Source organism: Schistosoma mansoni, chromosome 3 (genome assembly GCF_000237925.1).
Source record: "Schistosoma mansoni strain Puerto Rico chromosome 3, complete genome".
Classification (NCBI taxonomy): Eukaryota; Metazoa; Platyhelminthes; class Trematoda; order Strigeidida; family Schistosomatidae; genus Schistosoma; species Schistosoma mansoni.
Window position 1 is genome coordinate 3,082,057 of NC_031497.1, and position 11,282 is coordinate 3,093,338.

Below are 11,282 nucleotides of genomic sequence, written 5' to 3' on the forward strand. Positions count from 1 at the left end.
TAGTCTATCTAGATAGACCATCTCAAAAAGAAAATTAAATTATTTCCCAACAGTTTTATAGAACTCCTCAATTGTATAACCCTTAAACTATTATAAGCAGCTTCGGAAATGTTTTTATGAAGCACTACATTTGAGTCATAATATTCATTAGTTTGTATTATAATTCAAGTATAAATTTGCCATAAAACACATCAATTGTATTTCTAATTGCCTATAAGACACATGAACTTTCTCATAGAATCAGTGGTATATTTAAGGCATACAGCTTGATATAAACATAATTAAGAAATCAAGCCAGTGGATAAGGGAGTAATGTTTTTGCAGTCGGAACATTGTGACTAAGTAGAATTACACTTACATTTAAATAATTTTCCATTAGCAATTTATATCAATAAACGAAATCAGTATAAATCAATGGTTTTAATGAAATAATATCCCATAGTATTAAGTTAACTAGTTGTATAAGTTTAATAATGTAGAAAGTGACATGACTGAAACTTTAGTGCCATACAAGCACACACAGTTTATTCTAGCTTCCAGATAGGTTGATTTATTCATTCTTCTTGAATCACATTTTGACCTTTCTGGTTATTCGCTTATCAAACTTGAGTGTGTTTATATGAGCGTATGTGTGTGCACCTCTTATCCTATTCATTACATGCTTGTAACTTATTTTTGTCTGACTATAAATATTGATTAGCGGTTGATTAGATCGAGTTGGCTCACTCGCCTTCTCCACCGCACGTCATTTCGTTTTGCTTCACTTTCCGATCAACGATTATAGGAAATATACGTATTCATAAATTCATTCTCATATTCGAGTTGTTTAATCCCGTTTTTCACCAACGCTAGTTAAGTGAATAATTATATTCGAGGATTGGCGATATGTATATTTCAATAAAAAACAGCATACAAACAAACTGGAGTCAGATTAAGGACCACTAAAAACTTATTACGCTTTTATGAATCTACATTATTTACAAATGAGTGAGTTACAATACATAGTTCCACAATATATCACGGGATTATGTCAAGTCCAGGACCTTCCGTCTTTAGAGTGGACGCCTAACCGTTGGAACGCTGAGTCAGGATCCATTGGTTTACAATTTTACTTAAGTTGTGTACTATGGGATAGATCGTTTTATGCTGAAGCTTTCATTATACTTTAAAACATCATCGTCACCACAGAATTCACATACGACGAGTTATTCAAATTTTTTCACATAAGTTTATAAACTTGTTCTGTTAACCTTAACTTTGATTGATTTTTGTTGACCTTACATATGAATTCCTCCTGCTTTTCAACTTATTGCTAATATAATCTTTAAAATCTGGTAATTTTCTATATATGTCTAAACAAATTAACGTAAATTATATTGTAATCATTAACCAACCTGTTTCTACCTCTAAAGTCTCTATTATTTATAAATCATCTGTTATTAAGAGTTGTCACCATAACTTTACAAAATAAATTGTTCAGAATTACACAGAAATGTAAGTTTATAACAAGAAATCATAGATGCATGTTGGCATGTTACATTGAAGAAAACAACAACAACAACAACTAATTATTCCATCAAAATTTATCATGATAACCATTTTTTGTAAAATACTATTCTTATTTCGTTCTATTTTAAACATCTTCAACATCTTACTACTGTGGTGAAAAAGATCACGAGTGTGCACAATCGTATGTATTTTAACACAACATTACAGAATATTTCATTAAAATATGAGAACTATATAGTAAACAGTTATTTTGCAAAATAAAAATCAATTGTCTCAATTTGACTGTTTCTTCTGCAAATTTCCTTCCATAGTCTCCAATTATAATTGTTCATGCATTTTCGTACCAATTGCCTACCGTTCTCGTTCTCTCCTTATCGATCTCCTACTGAAATGCATTCGATGCCCGACCATCGTAATATACTACGTATGTGAATATCAGTAGCCCAAACCACACTACAATTTCAATCAACAACAACAAAAACAAAAAGAAAAGATTCAAGATTTTACCAACTGTCTGATAGTGTTTTTTTTTATTTTATATGTCAGTACTCAAAGTGAATTACAAGATAAATGTCTAAGAGATCATGAATTACATAATCGCATACAAATAAATATGAAATGATTCAAGATTGCAACTTATATATTATAGTTGTCATAATCCCAAACTACTATCTGACATTTCATAGTAAAAATGCATAGTTTGTAACTAGGTAATGGTGAAATATTTAGTTTTCCAAACGTAAGTAGACTAACAATGTACATGTGTGAGATCACTGTAGGATATGGATGATAAAAAATTAGATATTTTTCTCCTAATTAGTGAATGTTAACTATCGTATACAAGATATTCAATTAATTATATTATTACGAAAAAAAACAGACTATTGACATTTAAATAAATGTTACATAATTCACAGAACAGTTTGCGAGTAAAACATTGGATTTAGTAGTAAACATAACTGACGTCATTATAGTGTCGGATTAAGTTGTGATAGATCGTTGCGAGCACCATCGAATTCCTTGAACTACAATTTAGTAGTTGGGAAGATGGCTGGAAACACTTAAACCGTATAGTCGCTTGATGAAATTGGCGAAAATTCTGTGGAAAAATGATTTATTATTTAGTATACTCCAACTGGATAAATACCTATTTCTTTACTAAATTTTGTGTTTCCAGAAACCAACAGAACGTCAAAGCTACCCATAAACTCATGAATACCTTCGATTTCTGCAGTTAAAATAACCTAGGAAATAAAGCTTCAACACAAAATCCCTGTCTTCTGCCTTTCATTAGGGCTTACGTTTGAAGGATTTTGAGTAGCTAGTTGGCGATTAGGAATTCATATTCAAACATTTTAGTACCAGACTTATCTCAAGTTTAACAGTTAAAATAAGTATTTCGTATAAGCATCTCACATACATCACTGGTAAAACACTTCTTTTACTAAAACGTCTGTCAAGTGTATTGCTTTTTTGTTGAAATTTTAGATGAAATAGTTAAACCTAGCGGAAAACAGTTGTCAAATGATCTTTTTATTCTCAGGAGTTTTTTACGCGCCATCAACTCTCATACAACCTGGTTTCATGCCTTCAAACATTTCTTCTATAAATTCAAAGTAAATGAGAGACTGACAAATATTTCACACGATAAAAAGGTGATTGTACTTAAGAAATTGGTCTTTTGGTATTTAAGTCCTTGAAATATGTGATTATTCCTTGATCATAAATCTAAACCTAGTGGGTTTGAGTCATTGCTCATGAGTGGTACAAAAAAAGTTTCCATTGTATTTGAGTCATCAGTATTATCAAAGCATACTTGAGTAATATATTTTCTAATAGGCTCAACACAGATATTACGCAAATTATGATTTAAACCCCCCTACACAGTTGTGAAAATTAGACACCCATTTTAATAAGTGTGTTATTTAAAACAATGAAATTGCCATAAAAACAATGTTTACAAAAAGCAATCACTTCCTCAATGGATTTTACCATAATCTTTCACTGATGTCAATCAGTTTTCAGTCTTAAAGAAAATTAGTAAACCTAATAGCTATAAAACAACGACAGAAATGTTAAATTCCATTCACATTCACTAAAGTATTATTAACTTTATAGTTAACAATCTAACGTCCAAGGTAGGAAAAATCCAATTAAACTATAATCCTAGATTAGTAACAAACCGAGATAGACGGTGGCTAGCAATCGAATTCAGGACGTGTTTCATTCTATTTGAGATATTTCAGTTAATTATACTTGAATCCGAGTTGATGTTCACCCTGGCACTCGAACCTAGTACCGTTTACTTCAACCGAAATAGTGTAACTCACTTAGCTACTGAGTTCAAATATTTATTAGCTTTGCAATCAGGTGAAGTTTAATTCATCTTGTATTAATTGTTCGAGAAGTGAGTCTTGAATTCCACTACTCACAACTATCCATCTCTGCTTATAACGCTAAGCACTATTCAAGGGAAACACAAAAATAATGGGCTGATCAACTTCAACCCTGAACATCACTAGGATGATCCAAACAATGATTATAAGAATAACTATATTAGTTACACTTTGAAATCAACCTTAAAATAATTTGTTTTATTCACTTTATTCTATCCTAATAAAAAAGATATAAAACAAACCAAGTTTGAATTATTGAATGTACAGATTTTTTTTTGAAAAATAACAAATTAACCAATAAGGTATTTAACTAAACAATATCTCAACAATACTAAAAGTCTAATCAATAAATTGGGAATATATATATATATATATACGTAAAACAAGCAAATCGAGTTTTCGCAACACGAAATATATAACACATCAGAGTAAATTTACTTCATTCCTTGTTTTCGTCGTCGTCGTTGCTGTTGTTGTTGCTGTGGCTGTTGTTGTTAAAAACATCATTCTGTCTTAGTTTCATATCCATTGGAACTGATAATAAATAAATAGTTAAATAATTTCAAAAACAAATTTTTTTTTGTTTCTTTTCAGATTTGAAAAACAAAATAAAATCAAAATTGTCGATTATAAAAATAATAAAAAAAATTGTTTTTCCAAAAAAAAACAAAAAAAAACTTGTAAATATTTATCATTCAACTTAATTCTTTGTTTTAAAAAGTTGAGTTCATATTGAAAAAAATCATATTTTTTAAAGGATTGATATTATTATTATTATTATTCGATTTCTTTCTTATATGATACATGAAAATTAACTAAATTCTGTAAAACAAAAAAAGAAAAAAAAGGGGGGAAAAACTCATAATGATGTAAATTTAACCAATAATGGGTTAAGTGTTTGTTTTTAAATCCAAATTGATAGTAAAATGAATATATATATATATTAACAACTAATGATACTTACTATACGAGAATAGTAATTTTTAAATGTTACGTAATTACACTAAAATGTATCGTAACACTTTAGTGTAAAAGGGAATTTATGAATAAAACATACATTCTGAATCATATTCTTTAAGTAGTTATGAACTAAATTAATCAACACTGAAAAACGGCCGAGTAAATGAATAGGCAACTAATAGTGTTAACTATTGAACAAGTAATGAAATGGTAATTCATATGAATGGTTTTGTTAATGTTGTAAGACTGATTGTTGTTTCGATTTCTTTAAACTAATGGTAGTCTATCAAAATAACCTGATTAAGGTTATAAATAATGATATAAACTATGAGAAATTTTTCTTCAGTTTCATTTAACTGAAATTTAGTACAATTTTGGTAATCAACACCTAGTTACGTAATTGCACTAAAATATATCTTAACAGTTTAGTCTAAAGAGGAATTTATGAATAAAACATACATTCTGAATCATATTCTTTAAGAAGTCATGAACTAAATTAATCAACACTGAAAAACGGCCGAGTAAATGAATAGGCAACTAATAGTGTTAACTATTGAACAAGTAATGAAATGGTAATTCATATGGATGATTTTGCTAATGTTGTTTAGCTAAGTATCATAGAAGTATTTCTGATCTGGCAATAGGTAAAATTAATCTTGAAATTATTCATTCATCACAAAATAAAATAATATCACTTTAAAAAAAAGGATCGTAGGTTTAAAAGTACTTGTGAGACTGATTGTTCCTTTAATTTCTTTAAACTAATGATGGTTTATCGAAATAACCTGATTAAGGTTATAAATAATAATACAAACTATAAAAAATTTTTCTTCAGTTTCATCTAACTGAAATTTAGTACAATTTTGATAATCAACACCTAGTTTATGCAGAAAATAATTCACAAAATCTATGTTACATAGTAGAATTAACTAACACGTAACTATACGTATAAAACAGTTAAAAATGTGTGCTTTACGATTTATCAGGGCTTTCTAGTTTTCCTATAACTTTCATCTTTAACTTTCATTGGTTATGTGTTTTCTCAATTGGATACATTGTGATAGCTGGAATCCAAAATGTATTCATACTCAACATAATATTGATTCTTCTGAACAATAGTCAATTGAACCTTGAGAAACAGTTTCATGCATAAAACCATCCGTTAATTCACTTTGATCATTTCATCAGTTTTAATAAATCTTTAAGATTATCAGAAGGGGGTTTTGTGGAGATTTTAGTAATTTTATATGGTTTAAATCATAAATCAATTGAAGCTAGACCACCATGGAAAAGCCGGAAGCACTAGACGGTCGTTTCGTCCTATTGTGGGACTCCTCAGCAATGCGCATCCACAATCCCGTCTCGTGAGATTCGAATGGTTGCTCAGATTTCGTGGATTAGTTGAAGTTAGATATTAACACCGTTGGACGCCAGCTCAGTGGTCTAGTGGTTCAGCACTCACGTGCGAGACTGATAGGTCCTGGGTTCGAATCTCTCTAGGAGGGACCGTGGATACGCACTGCTGAGGATTCCCACAATAGTACTAAACGGTCGTCCAGTGCTTTCAGGTTTTCCATGGTGGTCTAGCTTCATTGAACTCATGATTTCAACAAAAATTTTCTTGATTATATTAAATGAATAGTTCTATTTGTTTCACAATAAAACAAACAGGAAAATTTTCTTTCATTTAACACATAAAATATTTTAGTCTATATTTTACTATACATATAATTAACTTTAAACTAAACAATAATTAAAGACAAAATAAAGAACAATTGAATTATATTCTTGGTCTGTAATTAAATAGTTTTGTTATGTATAGTATTCTTTTAAGTTTAGTTTTTTCTATCAAAACACTTGATTAAACACCAATGGAATGTATTGAGTGTAATACATGTAGGAATTTCATATTATGTAATCTTTGATTTCTTAACATTTCACTCCTTTTTTTTCAAATTCCTAGTACATTTTACGGGTGAAATTAACTTTGAATAGTTTTCTTTTTCTTCTGTTAATGTTTATATTTGTTCATAATGAAAGAGTCTAGTGAAGAACTAATTGACGTTTTCTTTAAAAAAGACAAAAAAAACATAAGTAGTAAAAATATTAATACTAGGGCATTTATATACAAAATCTTATTATGCATATAAACATTTGAAGGGCGGAAATATGATTCATTTTTTTTATACTTAAAAAAATGGGTTTTTTTATGGCTAACAGAAAATGTTTTTCCAATGAAATAATTGACCCTTTTGAGTATTTTCATGGAAAAGAATGATATATAGTAAAAACTTTTGGAACCATATTTAACTAATACATATATATATATATATCATTCATTGAATTATATCAGCTTAAACATATCTTTTCCTATAGACCGAAATTATTATCATTAAGAATATACACTAACTTCTATTAACCCCCTATAACCAATGCGAAAAATATTTTCTAATTCAAAAAGAAATCACAATAATAAAGGTCATATTTTAAGTGTAAACAAAAGTTTCAATATGAAGTTTTGCGAGAGTGGTGGTTTCTTTAACGTAATCAATAATTCAAAGCAATCATACTCTAATTTCCTTTTTACTCAAAACCCTATCTATTGTTACTTCATTGTGGTTACGGAGTTATCTGTCTTGATTTTAAATGTCAAAGAATTTCAGAAGCAAACAGAATGACTTAGTCATATTAAGCTGACTTAATAATAACATCTAATTTGATTAAAGAGTAAAGAAGTAATATAATAACTGTTCAGCGTTATATTGAATTATATTCACATCTTAATAACTAATGGACACTGTTAAATATCCAGCAAATAAACCATCAAACAAGAGATTTATTTATGAAATCGAGAACCAGTGATTTGAAAAGCAAGTATCATTGAAATAAACCTAAGTGGTAGCATTAAAATAAAAAAAAACAGACTACAACTATGTTTATTCGTTATTATAAATCTAGTTTAATCCGTTTTCGAATGTAAGAAACTGACAAATGTTCAGTATCAATTCCATTTGGGTGTTTGACTGGAATTTACGTACGTTAACATAAATTGTTTAATATATATTAATTCTTTATTGGTTATTGTGTGTGTGTATGTGTGCATGTCTTTTTTGTTGATAATATCATAATATTTTGACATTGCAAACCAATTTTTAAAGGAAATTTATATTCACAAGAAATTGTTTTAACTGACAGAATCTAATTAATACAAACTTATTATTGGACAAACTTTCGAATTTCGTCGATTTATCATGAATTGGTTTAGATTAAGTCATTTGATAAGAATGCAACTAAAATGAGAGATTTGGAAAATTTTAGATTATGTTAAATCACTAGAAGTTTCTTTTATTTGAACAAGAAGATACCTATAATTCAATTTGAAGTGGTTTTGATTATCCCGTTGTTGATGCTTTGACTGAAATATTACCAGTCCTAGTTGACATATGTGCTTCCTGTGCTAAATACCTTGATCTTGCCAATAAGTCACAAGTACTATAAGCGAAACTGTATGGTGGATACCAATGTAATATAGGAAGCACGATACGTCCTATCTGAGACTCGTCAAATTCATGTACTTTCATCACAGAAATGATGTCCGATCCGGGACAATGTAATGATCCAAACTAGTACAAACTGGATTGAAGCCTGTACTCATTTAACAAGTGAGCGGCTATCTACATTCAGTAGCTAAATGGATGATGCGATGTTTTAATCAAACGATAATGGGTTCGAGTCCCACAGTGAACATCGCCTTTTGGATCCAGCTACAATCATCTGAAGAATCTCAAACAGGACAAAATCCATGTGCGGAATTCCATTGTTAGCCATATTCCTTCCGTTTTATGTTAAGTAAGCACGTTATTGTAAAATGCAAATGTGTATTTGAAATTTATAACAATAGTTATCCTATTCAATTATTGAAATCTCCACTGCTATTTTTAGGATAAATACTTTAATAGACCAACTAGAACTGTATGCATGTTACACTGATTTGCAGAATAAAAATATCCAGTTCTTTCAGTTTGTTCAGTTTGAATTTTAAAGTATGGAACAGAATTAAAACAAAATGCAGACCATTAAACTGTTATGAAATATCCCCTTTCTTAAACTCTCTATGGATTTGTTTTTTACCATAAACTATATCTCAACTATTTATCTAATATCAGAAAAAGAATCAAATTTATGTTAAAGGCGAACACATGTGGATTTCTATAAGTCTTACTTTACAAATCTTAATGAACATTACTGTTGAACTTCATATAGTACTCATATTCTGGTTGAAGACTCAGGAGGTTTTAAAGTTAGGTGATGTAAACGAATAAACTTTTCTACTCCCCAAATAAATAGAATAGCTTTAGTTCATAGATATTTACAAACGGTTGACTAATATTCTGACTGAATTTAAAACATTTACAGCAACCTGACCGATTTACTGTAAAAATACAATGAAATATCTGTTTATAACTAATAACAACAAAGTTTTGAAAAATAATCAGATGAAATCCCAAAAACTTGATGGATATAATCTTTTACTTGTATGAATTCAAAGTAGTACCAAATAGGAAGAGGCACCCAGCATACACTTCATATCTGCTAACCCCTATTATTGTATTTTTAGTGTATCGTTGAATATTGAGTTTTGTTAACGTTCACTGACCAATTTTTGTTTTCACTCGTAATCATAAAGCTAAGTTCGGTAGTATTACTCAACAAAACTATACCCGGCTTTATAAAGTGATATATACATTTCCGTTATACTAGTGTCGCTTATTGCTTATATTTGAACAAAAATGATGAACCACTGCAATTTCCACGACGAATAGTAAGAACACCAAGACTGATACATGTGAAGATCTATTAACCGCAAAACATGAAGACAACCTTAGTCGAAAATACACTCATTTATTTTGATGGAGTTTTGTTCTCTGAACTGGATGGTTTGGTCGTGGAGCTTTCGTCGTCCTTCTGAACGACATCATCAGCATAAACTTCACTTCTACCAAAGTTTTTGCTGATGATGTCTTTCAGAAGGATGATGAATACTCCACGACCAAACCATCCAGCTCAGAGAACAAAACGCCATCAAAATCATCCACCTGAGCTACAAATCTTCTCCACCATCTCACACTCATTTATATATTAATTTGTACACTCATCTCGATTAATAGTTAGGATTGAATCAAATATATGAAAAATACCCAGAGTTACAACTAAATCATATGCTGCATGTTATGATGAGGCTAGTTAATGTTAATTTAACAGAAGAATATCGTATCTTGAACAAACATATCACACTCAAATAAATTAATGTTATAACGAATAAAATATCCCACTGGAATACAAAACAAATACTACACTGAATAATCATTATACTGAATTTAAAAAAACGGTAGTTATGTCGACCAAAAAACCATAATGAGTCATAATTTGATTTTACATTTATAACTCATCATATCATTATCTCAATAAAATTGAGATAGTTTTCTCTTTTTCAAGTTACTTCCATTCGATAAACATGTAAACTGTCAAGAATATTCAATTGAAGTATATGATTTCACCAATATATTTTTGTAATTTGTCAAGTAAGAACAACAAGCTTTAAGAAATCAAATAAATTAGTTTTTGAATACATTTGTAGCAGCAGTGAAATGTCACTAAGCCCTAGCCAAATCATCCGGGAGTCGGGTCACTGAATATCGAACACATCATCGATCCCTGTTAAAGTCAAGGAAAACAAAACGAGCATCAGTTAATCATACTCTATGGACTGGCTAATGCGGTAGTAGTCTCATTAAAATCTCTGTAGTCATTTTTACTAATATATTTACGTAATCATGCTCTTTAAGTTATACAGTCTTCAAAGCAGACATAGTACTTTAATATATCGAATAGGGTAATCCACGTTAAATGCTGACCGTGAGGTGTGACTTCGAAGTTGGCTTGTTCGTTACACCGTTCCCGTCTAACTCGAGTAGGCCTCCAATCATTCGATATAGATCATCAACATTGATGGTCTACAACATAAATCATTGATTTATAAAAATCATTAATTTAGAGTATAAAAGTAAAGTGAATTTAGTTCATAATGTGTATTTATTGTTCTTGCTTTTCTGGATACCATTTAAATCGACTTTTGTTTCTTGAAAAACATTCAAAAGAAAAACGTAAATCAATCACATTAAATATATAAACTCATAAAATCAATAACTTGATCATCGACCAGTTAATTAGTTCCATGGTATCTGAAGTATATTCATCAAATATATTGATTTTTACTTCAGAATTTTACTGATACAATATCATCATTATCTGTTAAAAAAGCATAATTTTCAAAATGTTTTGTTTCAATTTTTAAAAAAAATTTATTTTTTCAACAATCAAAAAAGGTAACATGGTAGTGATTTATGATCCATCATT

At 29.5% G+C, this 11,282-nt stretch overlaps 1 protein-coding gene across 1 annotated transcript; it reads left to right on the forward strand.

Annotated features, from left to right (window-relative positions):
- Window positions 1–7,375: 7,375 nt before the first annotated feature.
- Window positions 7,376–7,543, forward strand: Smp_201980 (uncharacterized protein; the record flags this gene model as incomplete). Its single annotated transcript, XM_018798904.1, has 1 exon — window positions 7,376–7,543. The coding sequence occupies one exon, from the start codon at window positions 7,376–7,378 to the stop codon at window positions 7,541–7,543; it is 168 nt and encodes a 55-aa protein (XP_018650747.1).
- Window positions 7,544–11,282: the final 3,739 nt, after the last annotated feature.